This window comes from Pelophylax lessonae (assembly GCF_965119305.1).
Source record: "Pelophylax lessonae genome assembly, chromosome: 8".
NCBI lineage: Eukaryota > Metazoa > Chordata > Amphibia > Anura > Ranidae > Pelophylax > Pelophylax lessonae.
In genome coordinates, this window is record NC_138775.1 from 245,030,649 (window position 1) to 245,048,783 (window position 18,135).

Consider the following 18,135-nt stretch of genomic DNA (forward strand, 5'->3'; position numbering starts at 1 on the left):
CCTTTTAGACCCCCCAGACACAAAATCACACAAAAAAGGTTCTTAGAAATTGTCATTTTTGATAAAAAAGCCAATTTATGAAAAAAAAAAGAGATTTTTTGATTTTTACTTTGGATTTAGTATCTGGGGGATCTAAAAAGTGTACATGTGAAGTTTCAGCTCTGTAGCATGTCCAGAACCATAAAAAAAAGATCATTTGTATTAGAAAACTTTCTGACAGGGGGTTTGCTTCGCTGCTGTAACACCTTGCCAGTTTAATAGAAGGCATTTTTTTGAGTTCTTTGCAGTCAGGAAAAACATCTGAACTTGTGTATAGTGGTACTGTGCACAAGTTCTGATGTTTTGCCTGCCTCCAAAAACCCCCAAAAAATGCCAGCAAAAACACACCTGGGCATTTTTTTTTTTTGACGCTAGCGTTTTTTTGGCATTTTTTGGGGTTCTTTTGAGGCAGGCAAAACATCTGAACATGTGTATAGGGGGTATATATACACATATATGTCTGAATATATACCCCTAGACATATATAGGTGTGATAGTAGCAGAAATATATTACTGTAAATGATTTCATTAGCGCAAGCATTTATTTCTGCTACTATCACACCTATATATGTCTAGGGGTATATATTCAGACATATTTGTCTATATATACCCCCTATACACATGTTCAGATGTCATGTCTGACATCAAACATGTCCTCAAAAAAGCACTGGCAGTGGCAGCCCCTGCAGCATAAAAAATGCTTGGCTGGTGAGAAGCCATATGGGTGTGCCGAAGCTATTCAGAGAAAAGATCATTTCTCTATAGTGGTCACCCTGCTATGGAAAGGTTTTGTCACCCTGCCATAGCAGTCACTGCCAGTTAACCCTACACTACACTACGGTCCCCTTACACTTAACACTTTCCCTACAGAAACTAAATTTTTGAAGCTAACTTAAGTGTAAAGGAGCACTCTAACTACACTAGATATCCCTTTCCTCACACTAAAAATAGCTAAATGACACTTTTAAAGTAAAATTAACAGAACAGCATTCCACTCTCTTCCATGTCCAGTATAACAATGCTAGGAATATGGCGGGGGCGATCTTATATACTGGGGGGCGTATTCACTAATGATTGGTCTAGGGACCCCCTAGTCACTCCAATCACATTCCTAGCATTCTCCTGCCCCCTCAATTGGCTTTTGCTAATGGTTCTGGTCCAATCATGGGCTTTTAAAGCCCATTTCCTGAAGCATTGCATTTTGGGCGGTTCTGGTTGCCGAATTCCGAACTTTTTGGGCAAAAAGTTCTAAATTCGGCCGAACCTCGAACACCCAATGTTCGGGCCGAACCGATGGTCGACCCGAACCGTTCGATCATCCCTATTTACCAAGGGTTGAAGGTAATGATCTATATACTTCCCTTTTCTGGAGGTAATAAAATCGATCCCACTTACTATAGGGTGCCCCGGTGGGTGAGTGGAATTTTTATGTATTTTTGGAAGGTAATACATGATGGGTATTCTAGGAGCTGTGGGTACAAGGTACATTTTTTCTTTTTTATCTAATATCCAGTCTTTAAAACCTTTTTCTATTAATTTGTCAATTTACACTTATATTGTGTGGTGGGATTGTTAGGTAACTGGATGTATGTTTCATGGTTGTCCAGAATTCTCTCCATTTCCATACAATGATCTGCTTTATCAAGAATGACAATCCCTCCCCCTTGTCTGCGGGAGGGATTACTAATTATTTTCTTTCGCATGCGAACCTGTGGATGTACAGGTTGTTTTTTCTCTGACAGGTGAGCCAACTCTTTTAGAACTAAATCCTTAAAGACTTGCACCGATGGAGCTATGGGCCCAGGGGGGTTAAAAACTGACGGGTTAGAAAGACCCGAATGTTTTATGTTTGAAGTGTACCGATGAACAGGTATATTTCTAGGATTTGATAAGATGTACCTTTGAACATTAATTTTTTTATGTATTTGTGAATGTCTATAAAGGTGTTGAATTTGTTGATGGGTTTGGGAGGGACGTACTTTAGACCTTTATCAAGGGTCAACAATTCATCATCAGTCAGTTCCACTTTGCTAAGATTGAATATACCTGAACCTATTTCGTTCTTTTCCCTTTGAACCCTCCACCCCCCTCTGGTGCCTTTCTTGGTTCTGGGCCCCTTTCTCTGTTGTGGACTTCCCAGGGAAAATCCCCTCCTTGGTGTGGTCCAGGGGGGTATTGATCATAACCTCGAGGAGACTCATAATGGTTCCCATATTCCTTCTCTAGATAAGGATAGGAATCCCTCCTAGTCGGTTGATTCCTAAAAGGTGAGAACCGATTATAAGTGTTGACCCTATAGTTAGAGCCATGGGGTTCAGGGGAATAATCATCATTGTAATGTCTATATGGAGGTGGAGAGGTAGCACTTTTGGGATTGTCTTTAGAATACCTCCCACCTCTCAGTGAGTCAGCGTGTTGGGATTGAAACCCCTTCCAGATGGACCATTACAATTATACTGATGGTAAGAATTATTTGGATGACTTTTATTCTGAGGATGATTTTTTTTTGTTTTTAGTATGACCTTTAGCTGTCTTAATGTAAGGTGGCCTAATGGGAGTAAGGGGATGCACCCTCTACTTCTACTGGAGTGATTTCCATAGTAGTTTCTACCTCAGGATTGTTGGCCACAAGGTTTTTCTGCCATTGGAAGACTACCTTGTTCTTGTAGTCTGCAACATCCCTAGAGTACTTTTTCAGTTTTTACATTTTTTGTTCCTGTTCTTCTTTCTCCAATAATTTCTGTAAGTTTAAGGATAAACTTTTGTATTCAGCTGTTATGCTAAAAGGTGAAACCATTTCCTTTAACTCTTTTATTTCTTTATTATTAAATTGTTTTAACTATTATAATTATTTAAGTATATATGTTCCTGTTGAATGATATAAGGGTGCGTTTTGGGAAGGTGTAATCTAACAAGGGCAAATATTTTTCAGATGTAAAGATCAGAGATAGATTATTTTGAGAGTTTTCACTTTGCTCAAAACATTTTTCTGAAAAATAAGCATATTTTATTAAAATTAGTCATTTTGGCAAAATCCATTGCATATTAAAGGTGAACTGAGGGTGTTTTTTGGTGTTTGGTATGAGTGCACTTGAGTGTAAATGGCTAACAGGTGTTATGGAAGCTCCTTCAACTATTTTCGATAGTAAAGTAAACTTTTTTTTTTATTTTAAAGTACTTTTTTTTTCTTTTGTTAACTGGGTGATGTCTTCTTGAAGAAAATAAATACTTTCTAAGTGCACATCAAGTTGCTTATACTACAATGTAAGGAATCAGGAGAGTATGCCACCATTGTCTAGCTTTGTAATGGTTGAGGTAATTAAGCAGAACTGTAAATTCAGGCAGCTTAGGCAGCCTGGGCTCAGAGTATTACTGCAATAGAGCTCACACATTACATACATAAAGACCCTTCGGTCCAGCAATAAGAAATGCCCACAGTAGGACAACAAAAAGGGCCCCTAAAATCATGGAACTGGGCAGAGGACCCATGGAAAAAAAGGTATGTATGTATACTCTAAATTTCAGCCTTTATACCATGATAAGTTATGCAAAGATTTGCCCACTTTCCTGATATACCATGGCAACTTTTTAACAGCTTAATAAAGATAAAAGAGCAGCTTGTAGGAGGGTCTAAGCTGAGCTCAGATGATATTTTACCGCCTATTATTCTTAGGGGCCTTTAAGTAGTTCCCTAGCTAAAACTTTCTTTCTGTTTTGGATACAGTAGGGAACTGTTAGAACCTATTATTTCTTTCTAGGACCTTCCTGGGGAGATTCACACCCTCTATTTGTCCTAAAGACTATTGTCAATGGACTGCCATTGGCATAACCAAAATGTCAAAGTTGTCAATCGAGCAGGAGATGAGGGGAAACCCTCTAGTTGGGGCACCTATTCTGATGAAAAGCGTCTAGGAGAGGATTTTCTATTCACTTCTTGTTGTGTCTCTGGGATAGGCTTGAATCCTTCCCAGATATTAAATAAAAAAATAATTCTTATTGGACAATTCAGAAACAAAATTCTGGCCCACATAAACAACTTTCATAACTGATGTACTATATGTCTTATTGTGGTTTTGTTTGAAGTTTAAAAAAAGATGATAAGTTAGGCATCATATATCCAAGTTATTAAATTGGCGTACGTAACAGACTTAATGGAAAATGAAGCAGAAAAGGGAAGATTATACGCTAAATATGTTCCTAGCTACATTACATTATATACAGCCAGAGGAAATTCATATAGCTCCCAGATTGACTAAAACTCACAATGAACATTTACTGAATCAAGCTCCAGCCTTCTTCTCAAGCTGTTTAATGAGCAGGATCAGTATCACTGAGCATTTTATATTTCTTTTATTACTGTAAACCTTCGCATAAAACCAGGAGACATTGCCACCGTTCAGTTAACAAGACACAGGTGCTGCCGATTAAGTGATCAGCATGGTGCGTGCCCTGAAAGGCTGCAGGTAACTTCCGCTCCTCTACCGAGCTTTGCTTCAAAGAGACTCGCATTTAGATGTGTTCAGATAACAGATGCAATGTTAACCAACACTCCAGAGCACAAGCCTTTGGGAGCCTCTTACTACGCTGCTCAAAAAATTTAAAGGAACACTTTTTAATCAGAGTATAGCATCAAGTCAATTCAACTTCTGGGATATTGATCTGGTCAGTTAAGTATCAGAGGGGATTGTTAATCAGTTTCAGCTGCTTTGGTGTTATTGAAATTAACAACAGGTGCACTAGATGGGCAACAATGAGACAACCTCGAAAACAGGAATGGATTTACAGGTGGAGGCCACTGACATTTTTTCCCTACTCCTCTTTTCTGACTGTTTTCACTAGTTTTGCATTTGGCTAGGGTTAGTGTCACTACTGGTAGCATGAGACGATACCTGGACCCTATAGAGGTTGCACAGGCAGTCCAACTCCTCCAGGATCGCACATGAATATGTGCCATTGCCAGAAGGTTTGCTATGTATCCCAGCACAGTCTCAAGAGCATGGTGGGTATTCCAGGAGACAGGCAGTTACTCTAAGAGAGCTGGGCAGGGCCGTAGAAGGTCCTTAAACTATTAACAAGACCAGTATCTGCTTCTTTGTGCAAGAAGGAACAGGATGAGCACTGCAGAAGCCCTACCACTTTACCTCCAGCAGGCCACTGGTGTGAATGTTTCTGACAAAACAATCAGAATCAGACTTCATGAGGGTGGCCTGAAGGCTGGACATCCTCTAGTAGGCCCTGTTCTCACTGCCTGGCACCATGGAGCTCTATTAACATGTGCCATTAAAAACCAGAATTGGCAGGTCCGCCACTGGCACCCTGTGCTTTTCACAGATGAGAGAGCAGGTTCACCTTGAGAACATGTGACAGATGAGAAAGGGTCTGGAAAAGCCATGCAGAACATTATGCTGCCTGTAACATCGTTCAGCATGACCGGTTTGGTGGTGGGTCAGTGATGGTCTGGGGAGGCATGCTTGATCCCTACCTGCTATATCTGCTACTGGACCCCAGGTTGCTCACTTCCTGGTGGAGCAATCTTGAGGACTGCAGCAAAACTAATTTTCACCATCAGGAGCTTTAGTGTACTCTGGTAAGTGCTTGGACTCTGCACCTCGGGTGAGCCTGTGTCATCTGCCAGGGTTATCCATTTACCTGGCTGGTCGGTGGGAGCCTCTCTACTGGTATAGCTACCTGCCTCTGAACCTGGCCCTTGACTGTGACAGTGTGCTGGTAGGTTGGTTGTTGTTGGATGCTGGCATTTCTCTGTACAGAATTGTGTTGGGGAACCCTGTCATACAATTACAAGCACTTGTAAGCTTTGGAGGTGGTTGATATCGATTACAGAGTTAATATAATATGAGGGCTGTGCCAAAAGTAGTGCAAAAATGTACATACCTTTTTTATTACCCTACATAGGTCATTCAAATTTCACATATTGGTAGAGTAACTCTTCCTCTATGGTATATTCTCTCTTCTATTTCTTCTTCTTTTCACTGCAGGTAAATAATGGATTATAAGTAGAAATAACATGCCGTTATTGAGTTCTTGACAAAGAAGGGATGCAGGTTTTCCGACATTGATGGTCTCCTACATGGTTTGTTTCATTGCTGTTTTCTCCTTCATCCATCTGTGCTCGTTGTCCTCTCCATAAACAGCTCTAGCCTTTTGTGAATGACAATGTGCACCACTCCTTCGTAAAAAACTCAATAATGGCACATTGCTTCTACTTGGAATCCATTATTTACCTGCAGTGATAAGAAGAACAAGCAGAGTTACTATAGAGGAAATTTAATAAAAAAAGTTATTCTCACTTTTGCATTACTTTGCGTACAACCCTCATACATTGAAAAGGGAAACAGTCCTTTCATTGCATATGTGCCACTTTCACATGTGCCATGTAATAGGGAAACGTGTAGTGTTTATGACAGGACAATGTGTCATTTTACAGTGTTATTAATGAGAGATATGCCAAGTTATGGCCAGCTTATAGACTTTGTTTTATGAAGTCCAACTCCTTCTCTGGAAGCTTCCAACATCAGTATGTTGTACTTTATTTTTTTATATACTTGTTTTTAAATGTCTACAGGCTGGTCAAGTGAGGGTACTTGCACTCACAATATGTCCTCAGTCTTCAGGATTAAATAATGCAGGGTGTCATCCAACCCAGAAGACTAAGGACATCTTCTGGTGAAAACAAATTACTGTGGGTGACAATGCAGGAGATAAGGTGAGTATTGCAGCCTGAGCTGATTTGTTTTTATTTTCCCAAGATATGAGATTTTAACCTGAACATTCCACTCTTTACATAAGAGTGCAAACACTATCTTTTAAAGGAACCCTCTTACTACCTACCCCATTGATCCAGTAAATATCTTATCAAATGATAGAACACAAATTAATTCTGAAGTAACCAGAGAACTTGGATAGCGACATCAGTTGAGCTACAAATCTTTTTGTATACCACAATGGAGATAAATGACAACATGGAATCAGCATCTTTGCTGGCACAGTGTTCTTCATTTGTCCTTGTATCTTTCGAGACAAACTGACAGTGCAGTTTAGATCTATGCCGATGTTTTTTCATGGAGCAGGAAAGTGTTGTGGATTGGTAAAAACCTGATGAGTTAGGGGAGAAGATTGATGAAACTTGGCACTGAGTGCTATGCACTGTGTTGGGAAAAAGGGAACTTTAAAAGATCAGTAAACAACTTCACCTTGAAAATACATTGAGCAGAATGTGGATGTACTCAATTGGCCTAAACAGGATTACAAAAACAAAAGTTCTCTGAAACAATCTCCACCTTGTCCTTGCCCCTTAGCCATGCTACACCCTAATCAAATCATTATTGTGATGAGTTTAATTTGCATAATATAATGCTTTCTAGGAATTTTATTCTGCTGACCTGCCAGACTGTTCATAAAAGCTGTCAGCTTCCAACAGTGTTCAAACCCAATGTATTCAACTTAACTTAAGGTTTATCTAAAGTCACAGCTTCTTCTTTTTTTTTTTAGTTTTGGCTTACCTGTAAAAGGTTTTTTTTTTTTTTGTAAGTTGTCTGTGTCTACACTAGGGAAATTTACCCTCTCTGTTTGTCCTAACCCTGGTGACCATATTTATCAAAATTTAAAATGGTAAAAATCCAAATGTAGCGACCCAGCCCTATGTAGTGACCCAGCCCTATGTAGTAGTGTCTTTAATACTTTTAAAATAAGTTACTGTTAAGCTATAACCAGCCCAAGACAAATTTGACCTTTTCTGTGTTCTGTAGGTTTCCCCTAAGCTCGGGGGTGGATTGCATCAGCCTGTTGCTGGTAGGAGGTTCACAGGGCTTTTGTTTTCCTCTGAGAATAAGAGCAGGAACTCAACCATGTCTCCCCCAAAACAACCCCCCTCCCATCCACACACACCCACCAATCGGCATCAAATAGTATGTGTGGCCAAATTTCACTAACAGTGGGAGGGTCTTAAAGGGGCATTAAATACAAGGAGTGCATTACGTCCAGCATTACGTCCACAGCGCAGTATTTAGGAGTGCATTTCACACAGAGTTCAGGGGTACACTACATAAAGAGTGCAGCGTTCAGGGGTGCACTATACACAAAGTGTAACATTAAGGGGTGGGCTACACACAGAGTGCAGAGTTCAGGGGTGAACTACACACAGTGGGGAGTTCAGGGGTGCATTACACACAGGGTGCAGAGTTCAGGGGTGCGCTACACACAGAATGCAGAGTTCAGGGGTGCGCTTCACAGGTCGCCCCAGTAAGTCGTGTCGCGCCAGTCTGAATGGGTGCTTAATCCTCCTCTACTCTAAAACCAAACAAAATGTTGGCTTTAGATACATCTTAATACTATATAGAGTATTTTTATCAGTAGCAGTAAAATCTTAAATGGTGTACCCCTTTACTGAGAGTATATGGGCTTGTTGGCATCAGAACATGTGTTAAAGTGCAATGCATTGATGAGCATTGACATTTGTTTTAATTGTACATTTTTTAAATGCTCCATTTGAATTAATGTGATTGGATATAGTAACTACAGGTTAGTGCATCCCATATGCAGAAAAAAGGCGCACTGAATTTTTTTTCATGCAATGGACCCTCATCATAATGTACAACCAAGTATCTGTTATAGAATTTAAAAAGTTAGGTTTCTTCTTCAACCAAGCACGAAGGAGTGTAAATGACCCCACCCAACACCCATTGATATCAGCTGTAGAAAACTTCGACACCTGGGGGTTACAAGGTTAAATAGGAACCTTGTCAAAAGCTGCTTTTCTTCAGAAGGTGCCACCTTTTCCAAAATATCTTCTTGCCTAAACCTAAGAACAGCCCTACACTCACACTTGTCTATGTTAGCTGTAAGCCTGACCATTTTAGACCCTGTTCTCGCCAATCCAGTGAATTTAAATGAATTTTAAATTCTTTTCTATACCTCCCACCTTTCTGAACCTAGAAAGAGGGGCATCTTTTAGCACATAGTGTGCAGGCAGGACAAAACCTTGGCACACCTTCAGTTAAGAAAGCCATGAAGAATTACATTCCAGAAAATTATTGGTTAAACCCACAAGTGCTCCTTTCACCCCTAAATTTCCATCATACTGCCGTTTCAAAATTACAAATGCAATAATTTATAGGGTGGATGAAAGGTTTAGTATAGCATAACATTTATGGTTGATAAAGAGGGGTAGCAGAAAGGAAGATAAGGAAAGTTCCTCTACAGGAAGCAATGCTCTTCCAGGACAATGAAATTCATTAAAAGCAGAAGAAAGATACTTTAGCCCCTGTGCACCATTATAGGGGCAGCCATTTGCTAACCACTCACCACAGCAAGAATTCTATAAGGGATATTTGATATTTCTGCAAATCTGCTATGCAACCAATTCCTAGTGCAGTGTAGACAAAAAATTATTTTAGATAAAAAAAAAAAAAAACAACGTTTTCATGTTTTTTAAACCTTTGTTGCATCTCAGTGCTGCTGATCTCCTGCAGCCACATTTGGTCTGCTAGATCTCCAGTGATGGTTAAAGTTAATTTTTCTAGAGCGATTTTCCTGATGTTGACAACAGTAGTCCATTTCTGCATAATGTGTTTTCAAACAGCCTCCTGCAATCTTCATTTCACCTAAGTGACAGGGTGACAACACAGGGGAATAACTAGGAGACAGAGACAAAGCGTTGTCAGGGGAAGTGCCTGAACAAGGATCTTAATGGCAGGATCACCAGTTGTAGATTTCAAAATATTGAAAATGCTTCTTGAAATGCCAGTAACACGTAAAAGAATATATATGTTTTAGTCATTGGGTTTACATCTACTTCAAGCTTGGTGCCTTTACGTAATTCAAAGGCAGCGATCTAGTTTAAATTCATCCCACATTCTCTAGATCAATGTCAGCTCTTTACTATAAGTCGTTTATTTTAAATAAAAAGCCATTACAATGCCACATTATTCCTTTAGAAGATATTGTTGGCAATGCTCTTGCAGATCCTCACCTTGCGAGCTACTTGAGATGCTAAGCACGCAGAACAAATTGGTAGAGTTTGTGTGATGTGATTAACTTTGCCTGCCCTCCCACACACACTTAAAGGAAAGGGCAAAGAAGTTTGAATTTCCTGTCCTGACTTTTGGACTTGGTGATAAAAGGAATGTTCAGGATTCTTGTTTCTTCCTTGAGCGCTTTATGGCTGATCCAAAAAGCAATTACAGGACTAAATTTAGCCTGATGCGAAAACACAGCAGAGAAAGTCAGTTGTGGGCAAATCTGATGATGCATAGAGTCTAAATGCTTTCCCGCAGCATGCTGTGCACCTGTTCTGCAGATGTTGGCCTATTATAGCGAAGTCCATTAAAAAGTGTATCCTTCCTCAATCATGCTGAAAAGAAATGCATTTGCACGTAAAACCTGTAAACTTCTGCTTATTTGTTACTGACAGTGCTAAACTCGTGACTGCTGGATAATTACTGGCATACTTTGTCTCCTTATCGTGATTGGTGGCTCTGGGGAAGAGATCCCTACAGAAGAATTTCAGGCATTTTTTTACATAGTTATATTGGTCCAGCTTGGAGAAATGTATCTAAGTGTAGCACCCTCCTAGTTAGGTGCTAGGTTCAAAGCATGTTATGCTCCTTCTGCTTATCAGGACAGTCTGATCTATTAGGTTGCCTGTTGCATGTTCCCAGGTGTTATTCACTAAGTCTGAGAGAGTGTCCCCACTGCATCCAATAGGGGAGCCTGTTGGACAGTGGAGGAAACCTAGCCATTGACACATTGGCTTTTGTGAGAGTCCCAGTGGGAGGGCACGCTTGCAGTACATCCTGGGATTGCTCATAAAAGCTGAGGGGACATGTGACAGGGCGTCTTTGGCAGAAAGCAGAGTCCCAGGAGGAGGGTGACGGCTGTCTCTCCTCCTGTTGTATGGGGAAAGTGGTCATAGGCAGTCAGCCTAGTGAACCAGGTGTGGAGCTGAGCTGCCGAAGATCCTGTAAAGCTGGCAGTGGAGCTGCTGGCAGAGTCTTCTGGGAAAAATAGTATCCGTGAATACCAGGGGACTTGCCAAAGGGTCTGCCCAAGAAGGGGGGCCACTTTAGTGAAGTCAGAGGATAAAGGGTCAGCTCACACAATGTATTAGAGCAGGGTTTCTCAACTCCGGTCCTCAGGGCCCACTAACAGGCCAGATTTTATGTATTATCTTGGGGAGATGCAGACAAGAATACTGCAATTACTGAGCAGCAAATGATGTCACCTGTGATGTATTTCAGTTTTCTTGCAAACCTGGCCTGTTAGTGTGCCCTGAGGACCAGAGTTGAGAAACACTGTATTAGAGTAAAGGGGGTGCCGTGTAGAACCCTGAAGAATAGGGAAAACGGGGTGCCAAGTAGGACCCTGAAGAGTGATTCACAGTACAGTACAGTTTGCCTAATTTTTCTTCACTATAGTGACAAGGTGAAGCAGCGGCCTTGCCGCACCCTGCTATAATCAGAAGTCCCAGCAATTGTGCATAGTTTGTTCAGTTGGAGTATCCCACTCATCCCTTCTCCTATCCAAGTTCTCAAATAAAACCACAAAAAAACCAAAACCCCTAGACTGTTTTCTGACTGAGCCAAGCACTTAGAATATGCTGTGTTGTCAAGTTGTTGCTATGGGTAACCCTGTGGAATCCATAACCAGCAGCTCCCACGGGAGTAGTGCTACATGAGGTATCCCTCTAGAAGCTGGAAATCACGGTAGTAGATACAGCTACTCCAGTGATCCCCACTTGCTTCTGGGTCCCGTGCTGAGTGGCTGCCCTGCGGCATTGAGAATGCGTTTTACCCACAATGGGTTTAATTGTAAAGATGAGGGAGAGAGCAGGGGTAGGACAATTATATACAAATGTGTTATTTGGGAAATGGATTCTTAAAGACATAGTTACAAATAAACAATTTACACTGCATCTCTAGGATAACCCTGTTACTCTTGTATAGATTTGCAAATACAAATTGCTCAAACATGCACAGTGTTCACAAAAACTAAATAAAACTTCTGTACCATTTAAGACCATTGATCTTCATGTGTGATTGCTGTTAAAAACAAACAAAATTGTAATCATATTGCATTAAAAACACTGGGTTCAAATGGACAAGGGTATTTAAATGCATATTTTAGCATAGAAATAAATAAAGTGTAAGCTCCTTTAGTTGGCCAATGTGTTGCCTATCTGATAGTTGGCCAACTGAAAGAGCTCACATATCAGGCTGACAACATGCTGGTACTGGTAGGATCGCCGGGTAGAAAACTTTGCAAATTAGTAAAACAAAATGACTAAAGCCTGATTCTGGGAAACTTAAAATGTGACCTTGTAGTGGGGCCATGCCCCCACTGTAAGGGTTAGTTGCTCTTTTTGTGCTAGTTCACACATATGCAATGCGGGAACCCTGCAAATCCACTGCAGGTTCCCACATCACACTTGACTCGCCGGTAGTTCACACTGCCATATGTGATTCGCTCTGGGGGAGTCAATCAAGGTTAATGACACCCCCAGATCAGTTAACATATCGCAGTGCGAACTGTCATTTCGGACATGAATCAGGTCCCATAGGTATGAACACCCATGCAATCCAATTCTGGTGCAGACCAAAAAAAGGATCCTGTGCAACTTTGGTCTGAATGTGATGCAAATTCAGCCATACAATCTGTATGGCTGAATTTACATCACACAGACATCGCATATGATTTGCAGAGCAGTGCGCTGCAAATCACATGCGATGTCTGACATCGCATATGTGTGAACTGGCACTTAGACCCACTGTACTTAACCAACCCTCCACTCCTCCTCAGAGCTAGTCTGGTCCCCACAGTCTCTTTTTCCCTGCACTCTATTAGTCTGGGATCCTGACATCTTTAAGATGAAAGCAGGTCCATAGCCAGTGCCTAATTACCATATGCATTAGCCTACGGGCCCACGCCTTTTAAGGGCCCTGTGACAACTAATCAAAATAATATTGATTTGATCTTGAAAGAAAATTCCAATGAAGCTTCTTAAATTTGTTTACCAAAGATAGAAAAAATGAATCAACTCAAAGAAACAAAAGCTTTACATTAAAGACTCTATAGAGAAAATACTGTATTATTGTAATGTATTTAATAACACCTCAAAGTACGTACATAAACCAAAGACATGAATTTCACATTACAGTTTTGTTTATGTTCTACAGTTTGTAAAAAAATTGGTGCATCCTACGTAAGTGTAACATACAGTAGTGATGGTCATCTCCATCTAGCGGCCAACATGCCCACTGCTTGGTTCAATATTGTCCCACGAGAACATTTTGGAGGCATGGGAAGCCTCCAGAAACCTTTGAGGGGATTTTAACTGCCTATTGGCCTCCATAGAGTTCAATCTGGCACTGTCCAAAGTTCTGCATTGGATGTGTTGACACCTGTCAAAGTATATTGTATTGGGCGGCACAGTGGTGTAGCGGTTAGCACTTTCACCTTGCAGCAAGAGGGTCGCTGGTTCGAATGCCAACCAGGACACTACCTGCCTGGAGTTTTCATGTTCTCCCTGTGCCTGAGTGGGTTTCCTCCGGGTACTCCGATTTCCTCCCACACTCCAAAGACATGCTGGAAGGTTAATTGGATCCTGTATAAAAAAAAAAAATTGGCCCTACTGTGTATGTATGTGAGTTAGGGACCTTAGATTGTAAGCTCCTTGAGGGCAGGGACTGATGTGAATGTACAATGTGTATGTAAAGCGCTGCGTAAAATTGACAGCCCTATAGAAGTACCTGAAATAAATAAATAAATAAAAGTATATAGGAGACTGCGGCTGTACGGGTCTCAATTCTTTACCAAGTGGTACCCACAGTTAGGTCCCTATGTATTCAGGGGCAAATGCACAAAGCGTAGAAGACCAGCTTCAATAAAGATCATGTGACAAAATGCCTAGACTTTTGGTCATGTCCCAGCAAGTTTATTGACATAACTTTAGTGGAACATTTTAAATAAAATATTTTAAAAAAAAAACACATTTAGCAAAATAGAACCCACAGATTTTTTTCTCTTGCTCCGAGTTCATTTTTGAGTCTACACAGAAATTTAAAGGGGTATACCAGTGTCATGCTTACTCCATGAGGCTGATAATTTTATTGAGTTTCTTTTCATATACATAGAAATAAACTGATCTACATCATCTGGATGATTTTGACATTGCAGCATTCTCTAATGCTACTGCTGCCTCCAAGCTGTTTATTCTACCACAGAAAGCAATGAATTAAGAGCCAGTCCATAAGATTCAAAACAAAAGCACGGAGTGCATTGTGTATATGAGCTCAGAAAAAGGTAAACTAGGGCAGCACAGTGAAGTAGTGGTTAATACTTTAATACTTCTGCCCTGCAGCACTGGAGTCCTTGGTTTGAGTGCTTGCAGTACAATATTTGTATGGAGGTTGCACATTCTTGTGTGAATCACTCCCATACTCCAAAGAAATGCTGGAAGGTTAATTGGCTCCTGTCTAAAATTGTCCCTACTACGATATTGTATTGAGTATCCCCAAAATGGCTGCTGCACCCACATGGAAGAGAAATATATTTGAAATATATTTTTTTAAAAAACTTTTTTTCCCAAATATATTGGAAATATATTTGAAATGCTACAATTTTGGCCATATTCAATATATGGTAGGTTTAACCTATCCTGGTGTACAGATGCTTACCCATCCATTTGATTTTAAGCGCTGAATTTTTATCTTTATTGTATTATCATATTCAATATTTTTTAAATTTTTTTTCCCTAAATATATTGGAAATATATTTTTCTTCCTTATGGGCACCATCTGCCCGAGGGATAAAAGTGCTAGAAAAACATGAATGAATTGTATAACTTGTCCCTTCCACTGCACTTCTGTGACCAGAGATCTGGGCTTTCAATCTTTTGGTGGTTGAAATGAATGCTTCTCTGCATGTTTCTCTGTGATGAAACTCATCAAGTGAAACATGTCAGAGGAGTGGTCCCTTGGGGGCAGGACCATGTGCTGGAGCTTGTTGGCTGATTATATTTTTACCAGTAAAAACATAAGTGTGAAGCTTTTCCTTTGGTTTATACAGAACTATTGTAGGCGAGTGACAAACTCTAAGTCAGCCCCTCATTCCAGCCTATATGGGTAGTGCTTGGAGGGTAGGAGCAGTGCAGTGCATTTTTATTTGGCTCCACAAACGGATTAGCCATTGTTGCAGCTACTCAGCTTCTAGTTTGTTAAATTACTATATTGTAGTCTGATCACCAACAATGCAGAAACTGAGGAAATGCGCCCTCCTGCCTGCAGCAAACTGATGATATATCAGCATAGGCACAGTTACTTGCCTGGAGTTCAAAAAGTGCTTATTAACGATTAAAGTGTAGCACTACTCCCTTGGGGGCTGCTGGTGACGGGTTTCCCTGGGTCAAAATGCCTGCCTCAGTCAAGAAACAGTCTAGGAGTTTTGGTTTTTGTGGTTTTAATGAGAATTTGGATAGGAGAAGGGAATGAGGGGGATACTCCAACTTGAATAAACTATTCACAATTTGCTGGGACGTTTAGATATACATGAGTGCTGCAAGGCCACTGCTTCACCTTGTCACTAGCGATGAAGTAGTAATTAATGAACTGCTTTAGATAAGCTGCACTGTACTGCAGAACACTCTTCAGGACCCTTCCTGGCACCCCCTTTGTTCCTATTCTTCAGGGCTTTCTAAACGGGCTTTCTAAACGGCACCCCCCTTTACTGTAATACGCTAGCTCCTTGATCCCCTGACTTCACTGGAGTGGTCCCCCTTCCTGGGCCAGACCCTTTGGCAGGTTTCTCAGCACTAACAGACACTGTTTTTTCCAAGAGACTCTGCCAGCAGCTCCACCGCCTGTTACACCGGATCCTCGGCAGCTCACCACATCTGGTTCACTAGGCTGACCGCCTAAGACCACCTTCCTCACACACTGCAGGAGGAGACACAGCCATCCGCTTCCTCCCGGGACTCTGCTTCCCACCAAAGACGCCCTGTCACATGTCCCCCCCGGCCTTTATGAGCAATCCCAGAATGCATTGCAAGAATGCCCTTGGCCCAGTCCACTGGGACTCCCACAAAAGCCAATGTGTCACTGGCTGGGTTTCCTCCACTGTCCAATAAGCTTCCTCATTGGATACAATGGGGACACTCCCTCAGACCCAGTGAATCACACCCGGAGACATGCAACAGGCAACCTAACAGATCAGGCTCCCCTGATAAGCAGAAGGAGCAAATAGATGTGTTTTCCTCACACCTACCTAGGAGGGTGCTAAAAAAGGTACAACTTTCTTGAGAAATTATTGTTGCTGTACATTGGGACATGCCAGGAATGTATTTATAATAAAAGTTCCATGAAAATTATGTTAACATGTTTTATTTTCTTTTTCTTTTCAGAGGGTGATTTTTAACATTGTCAACTTCAGCAAAACAAAAAGCCTTTACAGAGATGGCATGTCTCCAGTTGTGAAATCCACAAGTCGACCAAAATGGTAGGAGATGTCTCACCCTTTTTGGCCTCTTTATTAAAAAATAATAGTAGTTAAATTATAGCTTTTATCTGTCCCTCCTCCATGTCCTTATTTTAGCTCCGGTGTAGCGAGTATATAAATAAATGGAAAAAAATGTATAGTCTGGTGCGCTAAACAAAATAATAAATCACAAATGACGTTATGTCAAACACAAATTCAATATGTGCAACATAAGTGTTTCACTAAAACATACGTGAAAAAAAAAGTTATTCCCACAAGTGATCAACCCTAAATGTGAGGTGCCACCAACTGGGGTGTGAGTCTCAATAAACATATAATAATGTCCACAGTGCAATGTCCATGTGCTAAAACTCAAATTTTTATCAAAAATTAACTCTGGTGACTCCAAGTGGTAAACTAAATCCAATGGTGAGAATTCCAACAAAAATGCCTGATGACATGCAGTGAATCCCACCACCTCCAGAATTAGCTTCTCCAGCAGGTAGGGATATTATGGCAAAATCTATTTACACCCAAGAGTGACGACTCCTAGTGCTGTGGAGGAAATGGCACACTTGTGTCACCTGGTAATAGGGACAAGCAAAACTAGCCTCTTACCAGACTAATGATGTATTAAAGCACGTGTATGCCCCTTTAAGGGTCTTCCCCACAACAGCCACAATGGATAACCTGGGTCTCTCGCCGATGATCTTCCTCTAAACAGCCTCCACAGAAGTGCTCATACATATGATGGATAGAAGTAAGGGCTAATAGTGCATTACCCCAGCAAACTTTATTATAAAAGAAGTAATACACTTACATAATCATCATAGGAGTAGGCTTGTAAGTTGTAACACTCGGATACTCGCGGCCGCCTGCAGTGCGGACCGCAGGTGTAAATCGTGATGGTGCGGTGCCTCCTCACTGACTCGTTTCACCCGAGCGGGCATCGACCGGGATGAGGCTGTTTAGAGGAAGATAGAAGCCATAGGAAGATCATCAGCGAGAGACCCAGGTTATCCATTGTATACACATGCTTTGATACATCATTAGTCTGGTAAGAGGCTAGTTTTGCTTGTCCCTATTACCAGGTGACACAAGTGTGCCATTTCCTCCACAGCACTAGGAGTCGTCACTCTTGGGTGTAAATAGATTTTGCCATAATATCCCTACCTGCTGGTAAGAAGCTAATCCTGGAGGTGGTGGGATTCACTGCATGTCATCAGGCATTTTTGTTGGAATTTTCACCATTGGATTTAGTTTACCACTTGGAATCACCAGAGTTAATTTTTGATAAGAATTTGAGTTTTAGCACATGGACATTGCACTGTGGACATTATTATATGTTTATTGAGACTCACACCCCAGTTGAGGGCTAGGGATGATCGAACTTTTGAAAAGTTTGGTTCGGCCAGAACACCCGAATTTCCCAAAAGTTCGGTTCGGATTCCAGAACCCCATTAAAATCAATGGGACCTGAACTTCGGTAATCAAAAAAACACAATTTTGAAGCCCTAAACCCCAATAAATGCCCCTAAAAAGTGAAATGGATTCTGGGTCATGCCCCAGGGACTATGAATCCGGCAAAAAAAAGTTCTTAAAAATTGTCGT

At 41.0% G+C, this 18,135-nt stretch overlaps 1 protein-coding gene across 4 annotated transcripts in view; it reads left to right on the forward strand.

Annotated features, from left to right (window-relative positions):
- The window catches only part of AGBL4 (AGBL carboxypeptidase 4), a 2,933,082-nt gene that overhangs the window by 1,037,343 nt on the left and 1,877,604 nt on the right, over positions 1-18,135 (forward strand). For all 4 annotated transcript variants that reach the window (XM_082266214.1, XM_082266215.1, XM_082266217.1 and 1 more), the window contains exon 4: positions 16,451-16,545. In XM_082266214.1, the coding sequence (XP_082122340.1) occupies positions 16,451-16,545 (95 nt within the window). The remainder of the gene's footprint in view (positions 1-16,450; positions 16,546-18,135) is intronic.